Source organism: Pipra filicauda, unplaced genomic scaffold (genome assembly GCF_003945595.2).
Source record: "Pipra filicauda isolate LSUMZ 115617 unplaced genomic scaffold, ASM394559v2 scaffold5_size6683894_pilon, whole genome shotgun sequence".
Taxonomy (NCBI): domain Eukaryota; kingdom Metazoa; phylum Chordata; class Aves; order Passeriformes; family Pipridae; genus Pipra; species Pipra filicauda.
Window position 1 is genome coordinate 4,536,795 of NW_024104754.1, and position 15,669 is coordinate 4,552,463.

At 39.6% G+C, this 15,669-nt stretch overlaps 1 protein-coding gene across 1 annotated transcript in view; it reads right to left on the reverse strand.

Annotated features, from left to right (window-relative positions):
* TTN (titin) overlaps positions 1–15,669 on the reverse strand; it is a 239,103-nt gene that overhangs the window by 12,861 nt on the left and 210,573 nt on the right. The window contains exons 266-290 of the mRNA XM_039387980.1: positions 15,232–15,528; positions 14,540–15,127; positions 14,138–14,440; positions 13,712–14,008; positions 13,006–13,293; positions 12,619–12,918; positions 12,223–12,525; positions 11,751–12,056; positions 9,861–11,627; positions 9,470–9,766; positions 8,608–8,895; positions 8,217–8,516; positions 6,072–8,138; positions 5,675–5,977; positions 5,287–5,592; positions 4,909–5,199; positions 4,489–4,788; positions 4,081–4,386; positions 3,534–3,839; positions 3,152–3,433; positions 2,259–2,852; positions 1,846–2,133; positions 1,435–1,734; positions 680–982; positions 97–399 (exon numbers count right to left, since the gene is read on the reverse strand). Coding sequence (XP_039243914.1) covers positions 97–399; positions 680–982; positions 1,435–1,734; positions 1,846–2,133; positions 2,259–2,852; positions 3,152–3,433; positions 3,534–3,839; positions 4,081–4,386; positions 4,489–4,788; positions 4,909–5,199; positions 5,287–5,592; positions 5,675–5,977; positions 6,072–8,138; positions 8,217–8,516; positions 8,608–8,895; positions 9,470–9,766; positions 9,861–11,627; positions 11,751–12,056; positions 12,223–12,525; positions 12,619–12,918; positions 13,006–13,293; positions 13,712–14,008; positions 14,138–14,440; positions 14,540–15,127; positions 15,232–15,528 — 11,283 coding nt within the window. The remainder of the gene's footprint in view (positions 1–96; positions 400–679; positions 983–1,434; positions 1,735–1,845; positions 2,134–2,258; positions 2,853–3,151; positions 3,434–3,533; positions 3,840–4,080; positions 4,387–4,488; positions 4,789–4,908; positions 5,200–5,286; positions 5,593–5,674; positions 5,978–6,071; positions 8,139–8,216; positions 8,517–8,607; positions 8,896–9,469; positions 9,767–9,860; positions 11,628–11,750; positions 12,057–12,222; positions 12,526–12,618; positions 12,919–13,005; positions 13,294–13,711; positions 14,009–14,137; positions 14,441–14,539; positions 15,128–15,231; positions 15,529–15,669) is intronic.

Genomic DNA, 15,669 nt, shown 5'->3' on the forward strand with positions numbered 1-15,669 from the left:
TGTTATGTCTGTTTTACAGATGATAGCATACTTGTCTTAGGCAAATATTTTTTTTAGGACAACTTTCAACAGAAGCTAAGGCTTGAAGTATCTTACCAAGCATTTCTGTTATTTTGACTGTTCCTGGCACTTCAGCAGGTTCTCCTGGCCCACCAGCATTACAGGCTAGCACACGGAATCTGTACTCTGCACCCTGGGGAAGATGTGTCAAGGTGTATTCACGAATCTTGGTTGGCGTAGTGTTGCATTTGGTCCATTCAAATTGATCAACCTTCTGCATCTCAATTAAGTAGCCAGTAACTTTAGAACCACCTTCATCTTCTGGTGGACTCCAGGCCAGGGAGACAGATGTTCTTGTAGTATCAGTGACTCTTGGATTCTGAGGTTTACCTGGAGGAGCTGGAAGAGAAGATCAGATAGGGTGTAATTTTTTTAACGAATATTTAAAAGATAAGCAAATGTTAACTTGCAACATATGATCTGTAATAAGTCTATAGTCTATTTATATAGGAAAACTTTGAATGAAAGATTTTCACTAATATTTTCTCTGTTTTCTCCAGTCAGAATCTCATTTATTAATACATCCAGATAAATTTCTGAATGAGAAAAAAAGAGTAAATTTTACTACTGTCATTCCTTTTTGCCCTAATGTGCTTAATGTATGTAGGAAAGTACTTACCAATTGGATCTCTGGCAACAGCAGACTTGGAAGGACGACTGGGTTTCCCAGTACCTCTGGCATTGATTGCTGTGACTCGGTGTTCATATTCCAGTCCTTCGACCAACCCAGTGGAACGGTAACGAGTCATAGTAACTGGGACTTTATTTACACGGATCCATCTATCTGCTCTAACTTCTTTGCGTTCCACAATATAACCAGTGATCTGTGAGTCACCATCATCTTCTGGAGGATACCAAGTTAATGTCATGCCATCTCGAGAGATATCAAACACTTCTGGAGTGCCAGGAGGACCAGGAATACCTGTAAAACAGGACACAGAATTAGTGAAGAAATCAAATGATTCTATGCATTAGTAATGTGCAACGTATTGTGAATGACAATATAATATCAATGTCCTGTCAAACTCTTTTTATCAGCAGATATCTAAGTACTTTACAAATTAGGTCAGCAAAATACTCTTGGCTTTGTAATGGGGTGAAGCAATTTTTCAAGACTATTAGTAGACCTGAGCAGAAAATCCAAGTTTACGATTCACATTGTGTGCAGTTCATCTGCAATACCTACATAGATTTATGGATGGCATTTTTCCCCAGAAATGAAACGAGATTATTGTGCATCATAATGTACCATTTTACTTGGCAAAAGGAACTAGTAACATTCAGAAAAATCTAATCTATGCATGGGTACATAAGCCCATTTAAATATATATTTATATTTTTAAAGGTAGAGAATAAACAAAATTTCTGACTTACGGATTCTGCTCTTGCATTCTATAATTTCAGACTGTAGGTAAGATCCGATTCCAAAGCGGTTTGTAGCAGCCACACGGAACACATATTCTGCACCTTCAACAAGTCTGGTGAACTTAAATGTTGTCCTGGTTACTGACTCTGAAACTGGCAGCCATCCAGGACGGTGAGCATCACGCTGTTCTACCACATATCCACTAAGGGCAGCTCCACCATCCAGCTCAGGTGGGTCCCAGGAGATAGTTACATAATTTGAATCAACTTCGTCAATTCGGATAGGTCCAACAGGTGGTCCAGGTTTGTCTAGGAAATAAAAAAGAAAATTAAAAAACAAGTGGAAAAAAGGAATCATATTGCTCATGTAAAAGCTCAAATGGAAAAAGATCATGGACAATTATTTTCATTAATTCTTACCAAGGATTATAACCTTTAGTGTATCAGTAGCTGTTCCAGTTGTGTTCTTCAGTTCAAGCATATAGTCTCCAGTGTCATGTATGGTGGTCTCACGCACAGTTAATTTAGTCATTTTAGCAACAGTCTCCATTTTGATGCGTTCTGATTCTTTTAGTTTAGAACCAGCAAAGAACCAAGATGCAGTTGGAGGTGGTCGTCCTTCAATTGGAATGGCTAACTCAATGGGCTTGCCAGCAGGTACATGAATTGTCTTCTGAGGTATTCCAGCAAAGTCAATTGTTGGCAGAACTAAGAAAAGAAATTAATTGATATTAAATTGATTGATATTTAATTGATTTTAAATACCTGTTTTATAAATATCACACTCACTTTATGTAAGCTTCACCCTGTTATTTGCAACAGTGGACACCTACCTTTTTGGTCTTGGACTGTTACTGCTGTGACAATCTCTCGTGGTTCTGACACGCCTTTCTGATTCTGTGCTCTAACCCTGAACAAGTACTGTTCGCCTTCATTGAGAGAGATAATTGTATGTTCGTAGACAGTAGGCTTCAGTGTCACTACCTTCAACCATCTTTCTGTTCCAGCTTTGCTGGCCTCAATAACATAGCCTGTCAATCTGCTGCCACCATCATGCAGTGGCTTCTCCCATGCAAGAGTAACAGTTGATTTAGTGGTGTCAATCACTTCGAGTTTTTGTGGTACCATGGGGACATCAGATACTAGTACTGCATCAGATGTTTCACAAGCTTCACCAATGCCATAAATATTTTCTGGCAGTACTCGGAAATAATACAAAGCTCCTTCTAGAAGTCCAGTGACTCTATAAAATGTTTTGCTGCATTTGGTAGTCACAGTCTTGTAAGCTCTCATGGAAGCTTCACGTTTCTCGATTATGTAATTGTTGACTGGGGCTCCACCGTCAATGTTTGGAATATCCCAAGTAAGTGTCACAGAATCTTTTGATGCTTCCTTAACTTTTACTGAAGATGGTGGACCAGGTGTATCTAAAACAAAAAACAACAACAAACAAACATTTTTTTTTTCTTTTGGATCCTTTCACTTTACAGTCAATGACTGCTTCTCCATAAAAGAAATGCTTGGATTTGATTCATAAACTAGCACAGCTTCAGACACTATGTATTTTCCTTTGGTTTAGATTGTTTCTCTGACTTCTCAAACATGTTATTTAAACTTCTCATGTTATTTAAACTGCAAACTTCCTTTGGAATTGAATGACACTTATTCCTGAGTAATGAGCATGAAGACTGGTGGAATGCCCACATACAAACGTAGCAGTACTTACCATACACCTTCACAGAAATAGTTGCAGATTTTTTTCCAGATTGATTTTCAGCCTCAATGATGTATTTTCCAGCGTCATATCGATTAACTTTATCCACAATAAGCAGAGTGTAGCTGTCTGTAGTATCAATGATAGCTCGACTTACAAGGTCAACACCCTGCTTGCTCCATGTGATTACGGGAGCAGGTCTGCCAGATACAGAGACCATTAGGCGGAGGGAACCACCAGCTCTGACTGTAACCGTCTTCTTCAGATCATCAGCAAGCTCAAGCTCAGGTATTTCTGATGAAGGGTATAAGAAACATGGAATTAATTATTCTTTTAATAGTTCTAGAGGAAAATATAGTTATTCCGCAAAATAGACAGTAAGTTTTCAAATTACCTATTCTTTCCACAGGTTCTATTTCTGCTGATGATTCACTAAATTCACTCATACCATTCACATTTGTAGCAGCAACTCTGAATTGGTATTTCTGGTTTGTTTTAAGACCAGTCACGGTGAACTCAGCATTCCTCAGAGTAGCGGTTGTATGTGGTCGATACCACTGTTCACTACCTTCTTCTTTCATCTCAAGAACATAGCCTAAGATGTCAGCACCACCATCATATGTGGGCTTTGACCATGCTAAACTTATGCTGTGCTTAGTAGTATCCACAACTCTTGGAACTGAAGGTGATGCAGGAGTATCTTTGAAAAAGAAGAAAATACATTTCACACTAGAGCAGATAACATTTTACAGTCAAAAATTATTTCCAAACAGCTAAATCTGGGAAATGTATTTAAGATGAAGTATAACTCTTTTAAAGTTTATTCTAATACTAGCTAGTTCAGTGACTTTATATGTGGTTATGGGTTTCTTAGTTGAAGTGTCAATGTGAGTTTATACTCCATTATTATAAATAAATATTAAAATATTTATATAACTTACATGTCGGTTCTTTACATAACATGTACTGTGAAGCTTCACTAGGTTCACTGTTTCCAGCAGCATTCACTGCAGTGACACGGAATTGGTACTGGCACCCTTCCATGAGACCAGTGACTTTCAGTCTGGTATCATAAATGGTGTAATCTCTGTTCACTCGTGTCCAGCGCAGACTTTTCCTTTCACGTTTGTCCACAAGATAGTCCTTAATCTCACTGCCACCATCTGATTCTGGTTTTGACCACTGAATAATGATATGTTCCTTGCCGACGCTCACTTCTTCAGGAGCACCAGGTTGTGTTGGAATAGCTATTTTTTTTAAAGGTGAAAAAAAATATTATTTAGCACATTGTTTATCTATGAGAACTATTCCACAAATTCTGATGCTGAATGGAAGGTAGTAACACTCACTGAAAGCATTCCTGGCAATCACGGGTTCTGATTCAAGTGGAACACCTGGTCCATATTTGTTGACAGCTCTCACACGGAAGATGTATTCATTATTTTTAATAAGTTTTGTTACCACAGTGGATAATGTCTGGCATTCAGCCTCAACAATAACCCAGTGAAGTCTGCTGGTTTCACGCCTTTCTATGATATAGTGAGTGATTTCTGCACCTCCATCTTCCTCAGGAATGTTCCATGCCAGAGTACATTTCTCTTCTGTTACTCTGCTAATCATGATTTTGCCTGCACATGGACCTGGTGAATCTGCGTAGGGATCAAAATAAGTGTTGTAATCAGTGCCTAAGGAAAAGCATCTCATTCTTATTTAAAAGAATGTGGGTTTTTTAGTATACTAAGTATGAATATTAATCATGGGATACATACCAAGCACTTTGACAAGAACGGAAAGTTGTTTCATTCCACTGGCATTTTTAACTGTTAGAGTATATTTTCCACTATCACTTCTGTCACAGAACTTGATAATTGCAATAGCTCGTTTGCTGGTGTATTGCAGAGATATCTTTTCACATAGGTCCAGTTCCCTGTCACCTTTGGACCAGAAGACTTTTGGTTCTGGTTTCCCACCAACAGCTGCATCAAGAACAAGGTCCGATCCAGCCCTAATGCTCAAAACTTCTCCCTGCAGTCTGGCATCAAGTTCAGCCTTTGGTGGTGCTGGAAAGAGAGATTTGGGAAAAAATTACGTGACAGTTTTAAAAATAGGACATTATTTTTTAACTGTTCCAAGTGAATATTCCTTACAGTATTCGTCTTTGCAAATGACAGCACCAGTCGATTCAGATCCTTTGCTAATCACACCAGCAGCATTCTTTGCTAGTACACGGAATTCATAGGCTTCATCTTCACCAAGAGCTGTCACAGTAAAGTAGTTTTCTGAGACAATGGTATAATTGCATTTCAGCCAGCGTCCATCACCAGATTCAGTATATGGTTTGCGCTCTATAATATATCCGATAATTTTGCTTCCACCATCATAAAGTGGGGGTGACCAGCTCAGCGACACTGAAGATCTGGTCACATCTGTTACTTCTGGTCTTCCTGGTGGATCTGGAGGAATAAAACAGAAAAAATGAGAAATGCAATTCTGTTTTAGCTTAAGTAACAATGTAACTCTAAAAGTAAGACTTACCAACTGGATTTTGAGCCACTACAGGTCTGGAAGCTTCACTAGCTTTGCTAACACCTGCAGCATTTAGAGCATAGGTTCTGAACTGATATTCTAGGCCTTCCACCAACCCTGTGACTTTGTAGTTGCATTCACAGCAGGGCACTTTGTTCTCTTTCACCCAAAGGATGGTGTTGCGCTCCTTCTTTTCCACCCAATATCCAATGACTTTGCTGCCACCATCATGATAGGGTTCCTCCCAGCGAATGGCCATGGCAGTGGCAGATGCAGAATAGACTTCTGGCCTTGAAGGTGGGCTTGGTGGGACTAAACACAAAAAAAAGATGGGGAGGAAAATATTAGTGATTACAAATACTACAGTCAGAGGAAAAGAACAAATTTTGAGAAGTGTTTCACTTACCGAATGGATGCTCAGCAACTACTGTTTTTGATTCAAGCGGCTTGCTGACACCAAATCTATTTTCTGAGCTTACTCGGAAACTGTACTCTTGGTATTTTGTGAGATGACTGACTTTAATCTGTGTTCGTTTCACACTGGAATTTACCAGCTGCCATGCTGTTGTGCCAGACTCACGTTTCTCTACAATGTAGTTTGTAATGTCACTGCCACCATCATCTTCAGGTTCTTTCCAGGTCAACACACAGGACTCAGCAGAGACAGATGATATTTCAATTGGGCCAGTGACAGGACCTGGTCTTCCTATGACTACCACCGTTACAGCAAATGTTTTCACACCAGCAGTGTTTTCAAGTGTAAGGTAGTATTTACCAGAGTCACCTCTCATACTGTCCTTTACAGTCAGTGTGGTTCTGTCTTTTGTTGTCTTGATAGTCACTCTCTCAGTTTCCTTCAGCTTCATCTCCTCAAGTTTCCATGTCACTTTTGGAGCTGGGCGCCCACTGATTGGTATATCAATCGTAAACGTGCTTCCAGCCTTGCATGTTATGAGCTGTCTGCTTATATTGCTGAGATCTGCTGTTGGTTCAATCTGTGGCTCCTTAACAATAACAGAAGAGAAAGCTTCTCTTGGCTCACTGTAGCCAGCATCATTTTTCGCCTTCACCCGGAATTCATATTCAGTGTTCTCCACAAGGCCTTCAACAGTGAAAGTAAGTTGCTTGGTTTGTCCAGCTCCAATCCAGGAGTCAGATCCTTTTTGTTTCATTTCAAGAAGGTATCCAGTAATACGGCTACCACCATCATGATCAGGCTTAAGCCAAGCTAAAACCACAGAAGATTTGGTGGTATCAACAATATCTAGTCTCTTAGGTGGAGCGGGTTCTTCCGTGGCTACAACCGGTTCTGTTAATTCACAGGGTTCACCTACACCATATTCATTTTCTGCTGATACTCGGTAGTAATATGGCACACCTTCTTCTAGATCTGTGACCTTAAAGATCTGACGAGTGCATTTTGAATTCACTACTTGCCAGCTACGACGACTTGCTTCACGTTTTTCCACAACATAGTGATGGATACGAGAACCTCCATCCAAAACAGGAGCATCCCACATTAAAGTAATAGATCCTCGAGTCACATCTTTAAATGTAATAGGACCTGGTGGACCAGGCGTGTCCAAAACCTTGACAGTAAATGTAACAGACTTACTTCCACTGTTGTTTTCCACAGTAAAGACATACTTGCCAGCATCATTTCTATTGCATTCCTCCACAGTCAATGTGCTGAAGGAATCAGTTGTTTGAATGTCAGCACGCAAGCTGAGATTAGCATCTGCTTTGGACCACACTGCAGTAGGAACAGGCCTTCCAGAGAAGGCAATAAATAGACGAATGCTTGCACCTGCTCTTACAATATGAGTCTGCTTGAAGTTTGCATCGATATCAATTTCGGGTGCAGAAAGCCTGTCCACAGTTTGGACTGAAGCAGGAATTTCACAACTCTCTCCTTTGCCAGCGCCATTGACAGCACTAACTCTGAATTTATAGTGTTCTCCTGCCTCCAAATCAACGACGGTATATTTAGTAGCAATAACAGTCTCTGCATTGACTTTCTGCCATGATTCGAGGTCAGCTTTGCACATCTCAATGATGTACCCAATTATTTCCATGCCTCCATCAAAAACTGGCTTTGTCCACTCTAAGCTTACACTAGTCTTTGATGTATCTGTCACCTTTACAACATTAGGAGCACTTGGTGGGCTGACTGGTTCTCTACATTTAATCAGCTTTGAAACATCACTTGCAGGTCCAACTCCTGCAGCGTTTTCAGCCATGACATGGAACTCATACTCATTGCCTTCAATAAGGCCAGTTACTCTGTATCTGTTCTCTGTAATGGGCCTCTTACTGGATACTTTAACCCAGCGCATGCTCTTCTTTTCTCTCCTTTCAAGAATATACTCATTTATCTCGCTTCCACCGTCTGACTCTGGTCTTGCCCATGTAAGTGTGATACTGTCTCCTGTTACGTTGGTAGGCTCTGGCGTTCCTGGTGCATCAGGGAGAGCTGAAAAAAGAAAAACATCATTAGAAAGACAAGATGGTAACTCCATAGATATTTGTGCAGAATGAGGTGGAAACTTACTGTAAGGTATTTGTGCAATAACTGGATCAGACTCCAGTGGTCTGCCAACTCCAAATTTGTTCACTGCAGAGATGCGGAACTGGTACTCATTGCCCTTAATTAATTTAAGTGCTGTGTAGCTGCAAGCTTCACATTTATCTTCAACTAATGCCCAAGCAATCCTGCTGGTTTCACGTTTTTCAATTATGTAGTGAGAAATAGAAGCACAACCATCATTAGCTGGAGGCTCCCACCATAATGTGACTTTTTCTCCAGTGATGTTTGTGAATCGTATTGGTCCACCAACTTTTCCTGGTGCGTCTGCAATATTAAAGGTTCAGAGTTATAACTTGCTGACATTAGAATAAAATACTATTTAAAAAAAGCACGCTGTAAGTGTTTGGTGCAGTACCTTGTACTCTGATGGTAATATCTTCTCGTTTAGTGCCTGATGCATTTTTGGCTTCTACTGTGTACACTCCACGATGATCCCGGATAGCATCTCTAATGAAGATTGTACTGTATCCAATAGCTGTAGTTATTTCTATATTCATTGTTTTCTCTATCTCTTTACCATCCTTAAACCATGTCACTTTAGGTACTGGACGTCCTCTGATTAGAGCTTTAACTCTAATGCTCTCTCCAGCTTTGACAGTAAGGCCTTCAAAGTGCTCAGCACCAAATTCAATTGTTGGAGCAACTAAAAAAGGAAGATATAATTCAGTTTCCACATAGCAAAGTATTTTTCTGGATACTCTTCTAAATGTACTAATTGTAAAAGCTTGTAATATATAGAATTCTTTCACTTAGAAAATGGCATTGTCTAAATAGCAGTTATTATACGAACTATATACTTATTTTTCCTGTAAGCACCCGTAAGTACATCATATTAATAATAGATGAAAGACTCTCTTCATATGTGTTGTTAATAGTATGCCAAGCTACCTGAGGCACATTTCAGTTTCTGAATTATTCAGTCCATCAGAATATTACAGTTTATGCTTTCTTTCCAATTTTGCTGCTGCTACTTCCGCTTATCCAAGAGAAATGTAGAGTGCCATGCCTTTCAGCAATTGATTATGTATGTCTGCCAGATTTGGGTCTTTAATTTAGACCTTCCCATCTTGGAGGACAAACATAAATGTTCTGAATTGAATGGAAGGATCTCAGTAACAAGTTCTTTGCCCCTTGGCTTCCCATTTCCCGTCGGTACAGCCAGAAACTCTATCTGGCTGCAGTACCCAAATACAAGCATATTAAGAAATAATTCTTACCGTTTTCATCTCTGGTCATGATATAGCCTGAAGACTGTGAAGGCGGGCTGATTGTACCAACGGCATTTCTTGCAAGCACTCTGAATTCATATCGGTCACCTGCATTGAGTCCCGTAACCGTATATTGGCATTCACTGACATCAGTAAAGTTACACCTAAGCCAACGGTCTTTACTTCCTTGCCGTTTCTCAATGCTGTAAGCCACAATCTTACTGCCTCCATCACGCAGTGGGGGGGTCCATTTGAGGGTGATTGTTTCCCTAGTGACATCTATGTAATCAGGAGTACCAGGCGGGTCTGAAAGGAAAGTAATGAAGATTTAATTTTATTACTGCTCACCATAGTTTACAAGAATAGAATTTTCTTGGATGAGTGATTGATCTTCACTTACCCACTGGAGAGACTGCCAAAGTAAATTTGCTTGGCTCGCTAGCTCGGCTTAGACCTGCAGCGTTTTCAGCATATACTTGGAACTGGTAATCCAGGCCCTCCAGCAGTCCGGTAATCCTGTATTCTCTGCTAGATATTAATGCAACATTAACCTTCTGCCACAAAATACTGTTTCTTTCCTTCTTTTCAACGTGGTATCCAATGATCTCTGAACCACCATCATAAGCAGGAGCATCCCAAGATATGGTCATTCCATCAGCGGTTATATTGTATACAACAGGCTTGCCTGGGGCACCTGGTGGTCTAAACTGATGCTTTGCCACAACATCTGCTGAGACAAGAGGTGGGCTCACTCCGTATCTGTTTTCTGCACGCACTCTAAACTGATATTCAGTGTCTTTAACAAGGTTTGGCACTTTGAAGGTTGTTCTTGCAGCACTTGAACACACCAGCTTCCAGTTCATTTGTGAGGTTTCTCTCTTCTCAATACTGTATCCAGTAATTTCTCCTCCCCCATCATCCTCGGGAGCTTCCCATGACAAAACTACACTATCTGCTTTGATTTCATCTAGTCTTAAAGGTGCTTTTGGCTTAGATGGAGGACCAAGAGTGATAACAGTAAATGTGAATGATTTTCTGCAGACTACATTATCAAGAATTAAAGTATATTTGCCACCATGTTCCTTTTTCACATTCTTGATGCTTAAGCTTATCTTGTTTTCAGTTTTCTTGAAACGAAGTTGTTCTGTTTCTTTAAGAGGGAGGTTGTCCTTGAGCCAGCTCATTGATGGTTTAGGTTTACCTTTATAGGGCAATTCAGTGTGCAGGTTATGTCCAATTCTTACTGCAATCTGTCCTCCAGGAATATCAGAAAGGTCAGCCTCAGGTGTTATTATAAGTTCCTTCACTGTAATGGGTCCAACAGTAACAGAGTCACTCTTGCCTTTTTCATTTTTAGCAAAGACTCTGAATTCCATGACAGAAAGCTCTTTAAGTTTTTCAGCTACAAATTCACAGCTCTTGCTTGTGCCTGCATATGTCCATTCTTTCTCTTCCTGAAGTTTCTTCTCAATAACATAGTCTGATATAATGCTACCACCATCATAGTCTGGTTTGCTCCACTGCAATGTAACAGAACTCTTTGTAGAATCTTTCATTGCTAGGTCTTTTACAGGTCCAGGTACATCTGCAGCTTTCACTGGTTCAGATGTCTCACAAGGTTCACCCAGTCCAATTTCATTTTCAGCAAGAACACGGAAGAAGAATGAAGTCTTCTCTGACAGGTTAGTTAGCTTAAAGGTGGTATTAGAACATTTTGTTGTAACAGTTGACCAGGCCCTCTTTGTAGCATCTCTTTTTTCAACAACATAATTTGTTATTTCAGAACCACCATTAATAAGAGGTGGCTCCCATACCAGTGTAACTGTGCCACGAGAAACATGCTTAAGCTGCAGCTTCTGGCAAGCAGAAGGTGTGTCAAGTACTTTTACATTCACAAATGATGATTTTGCTTCTCCAACTCCATTTTCAATTGTAAGAACATATTTTCCTGTATCATTTCGGGTAACTTGAGGAATAATAAGTAATGTAGATGATTCTGTGTTCTGAATTATATATCTTTCATCAGTTCCAAGATTCTTGTCACCCTTTCTCCATGTGACTGTTGGAGGAGGCCTTCCTTTAAATGGAATCATTATTTCCACATCTTCACCTGCTTTAGCAACAATAGATGTCCGGAGAGCAACATCCAGATCAATCTCTGGTGCCACTGTGGAAATAAATAAAAATCAATAATGCCTGCTTGCAATGTAAAATAAGAAATGCTTTGAAAAAAACCACAAACAACCAAAACCCCCCCCGAAAAATGATAAATCACTAAAAACTACAGTACCAAGAATATCTTTAGCTTGAACGGGTTCCATCATTTCAATAGGCTCTCCTTGTCCAGCACAATTCATAGCAGACACACGGAAATAATAATTAACACTTGGCTGAAGGTGTGATACAACATACTCAGTTGTTCTCACTTCTCCCTTAGTACTGACTACAGTCCATTCTTGCTCTTCGCCTTCCCTTTTCTCCACCACATAGCTGGTAACTGGACTTCCTCCATCATAAGTAGGTTTAATCCAGCCAAGGGTGACAGATGTCTTGGTTGTATCCACAACCTTCAGCTTTGTTGGTGAGCCTGGTTTATCTGTAAATGATAATTAGGGGGAAAAAACACCAATCAGAATCCATATTTATAATTACTCATAAAGAGAAAGAAAATATGCCCTCCATTACATTGGTGCAATCCCACACTAATTGCTCATTGTTCATGGATTTCTAACCAATCGGAAATACTGCATGTTGTATCTTACCAATAGGATCTGCAGCTTTGTAGAAGTCAGAAGCTTCAGAGAACGGACCTTGTCCAGCTGCATTGATAGCACAAACTCGGAAATGATATTCGCTGTTTTCAGTCAGACCTGTTACTTTCTGTCTGGTGTCTCGAATACTTTCTTTAGTAACCTTGAACCAACTCAGACTCTTCTTGTCACGCTTCTCAAGAAAATATCCTGATATTTCACTGCCTCCATCAACTGTGGGCCTATTCCAGACAACGGTCATAGAATTCTTGGTTATCTTTGTGACTTCTGGTACACTAGGTGGTCCAGGTGTAACTGATTAAAAAATTACATGTCAGTAGATTAGTACTAGTTACCAATAATACACAAGACAATTCAGTGGTGTAAGTTATTTTATATGTTTCTTACCAAATGAATTTTTGGCTATTACAGGTTCAGATTCAAGTGGATCACCAATTCCAAACTTGTTCACACCGCGGACACGGAACAAATATTCATTTCCTTTGATGAGTTTTGTTGTAGTTATGATACATCCCTCCAGTTTTTCAGAAATTAAAGACCAAACAACCCGACTTGTCTCCCGCTTTTCAACAACATAGTGTGTTACAGGTGCACCACCATCATCTGCTGGTGGGTCCCACATTATTGTAATCTTTTCAGCAGTGACTGTCTTAAACTGTATAGGTCCAGTTGGAGGTCCTGGCTTGTCTGTGAAAGGCAGAAGAAAGAAGATGTTAAGTATTTATTACTGAGGTATTGTTTAATAGTAAAATATAGTCACATCTCAAGACATACCAAGTATCTGTAGTCTAATGTGGGCAGATGCTGAACCCATGGCATTCTTTAGTTTTAATTCATAGGTGCCACTGTTGAGTCGATTTGCATCCTTGATGAGTATAGAAGCAAATTCTGTTGTGTTTTCAAAAGACACTAGTGCACTGGTTTGTACCTCGTTGCCATTTTTGAACCATTCAATTGTGGGTATAGGCTTGCCTGAGATGCCCAATTTTAGCTTAACTGAAGTTCCTGCTTTGTATTTCACCACTTCTGTATATTCTGGCGGCACATCAATTTCAGGTGCACCTTAAGAAGAAATAAGTCAAAAATATGCTTATTTTAGCCCTGTATTTAATAAAACACCAAAATAATAGTACTTTATTTAAGATAATATTTACAGGCATTTGATAAATACAGATCAAATATAGCATATATAACTTAAATTATAAACCTAGAACAAGTTAGAACCAAGACAAGAAAATCACATGGGGCATGGGCAGACTTCTGTTGCTCCTAGAATAGATACTATAAGACTTTAAAATGCAGATATAGCCAAAGATGTTCATTGCAATCATGCCCAAATGCTCAGTCATTCAAACTTCTTGAATCAATCACTGTAAACTAGCCTTCCATATTTAAAAGACTATGGATCTACAAAACAGTACTGCCTTTAACCTTTCTAGTACCACAAAATGATACCATTATATCATTGCAAAACACTTACCATATGTATCAACGCACGTGATAGGACCCACAACATCTGAGGGATTACTGATGGAACCAACGGCATTCTTAGCAAAGACACGGAATTCATACCGGGAATTCTGTGTCAGACCAGATACTGTGAACTGAGTCTCAATAACATTGGTGAAGCTTGCTTTTGTCCATCTGCCATCTGGAAGATCACGTTTTTCTACAATGTATCCAGTGATCTTGCTACCACCATCAAATGCTGGCTTCTGCCAGGAGAGAGTTATAGCAGTCTTGGAAATATCTGAGACACGGACATTTCTTGGTGGTTCTGCAGTAGGAAACATAAGAATATTGCCAATGAATAACAGCTGTTTTGAATATTGGCTTACTGCACAGAACAGACTATCATAGGGAAAACAAAATGGTTGGGCTTCTTTATTTTCTAGAGAATACATACCACAAGCGTCAATTGCAAGGACTGGATCAGAAGGACGACTTGCTTTTCCAATGCCAGCTGCATTTTCTGCATAAACTCTAAATTCATAGATAAGGCCAGCGCTGATGGTGGTGACTTTGAAATGAGTGGTGCGAATAAGGGTCTTGTTAGCCTTCTGCCATAATATGCTATTCCTGTCTTTCATTTCCAGGTGGTATCCAATGATAGCATTGCCACCATTAGTGACTGGTTCATGCCATCCAACAGTAATACTCTCTCGGGTGACATTAGTGACCCATGGTGTAGAAGGAGGGCCAGGGGTAGCTGATGATATCAAAAGAAGTGGTAATTGTTAATAAAATTACATTTTCAACATCAGAGCATTAAAACATCAACTTATATCACAAGAAGCATGTTACTCACTGTAAGGAAGCTTGACAACCACACACTGTGAGTCTATGTGATCACTGATGCCAAAGCGGTTCTCAGCTTTGATGCGGAATTGGTATTCTTCTCCTGTCGTGAGCCTCATAACTTTGATAACTGTTCTAGCAACAGTTGCAGACACTTCAGACCAAGCTGCAGTACTTGTTTCTCTTTTCAGTACAATATAGTTGGTAACTTGACTTCCACCATCATAAGCTGGTGGTTGCCATCTGAGTGTTACACTCTCTTCAGTGACATCGCTAAGGACAACAGGACCAACAGGAGGACCAGGTCTATCCAGCACAACAATATTAACAAATGATTTTGTGGTGCCACTTGAATTGGCAGCAGTAATGTCATATCTGCCAGCATCAGCAGCCACACTTTCTTTAAGGTTAATGACGAGACTTTCTGCAGTGGTTTCTGTGTGAAATCTCATAGTAGGTTTCAGTGGAACACCATCTCTAGACAATGTCACCTTTGGCAATGGTTTTCCAGAAACTGGAATTTCAACTTTCAGGTTTGATCCTGATCTAACATATACAGTGTTATGAGGGAAGCCTTTCATGTCAATCTCAGGAGATTCTGAAAAAGAAAACAGTTTCAAACCATTAAAAAATGTTCTATCTTTTAAAATATGAATGCAATTGAATGTATATCAACTTTTGTTCTCATGTCAGGAAGCATACCTAATTGTTCTTTAACTGTAACAGGAAGTAGTAGTTCCTTAGGATCACTTAAACCAGCTTGGTTTTCTGCATACACTCTGAAGAAATAGTCAGTGTTCTCCTTAAGACCATGGACAACATGATGAGTTGTCTTTACAACTGCACACTTAACCCATTTTTGCTGTCCTTTCTCCAGAGCTTCAATGAGGTAGCTCACAATTCTGCTTCCGCCATCATGTTCTGGTTTTAGCCATGAAAGAGAAACACTGTCCTTTGTGACATTTGTTACTCCTAGTTTTTCTGGTGGGCTGGGTTTTTCTGAGAAAAAAAATGCAACAGGTTAAACAATATAGAAAGTATTTACTTTTTATATTAGTAATTACACGGGAATGCCATCTGGTTCAAATTTATATATTTTACAAATTTGTGTATTAGAAATACTTTAAGTAGAATGCAAAC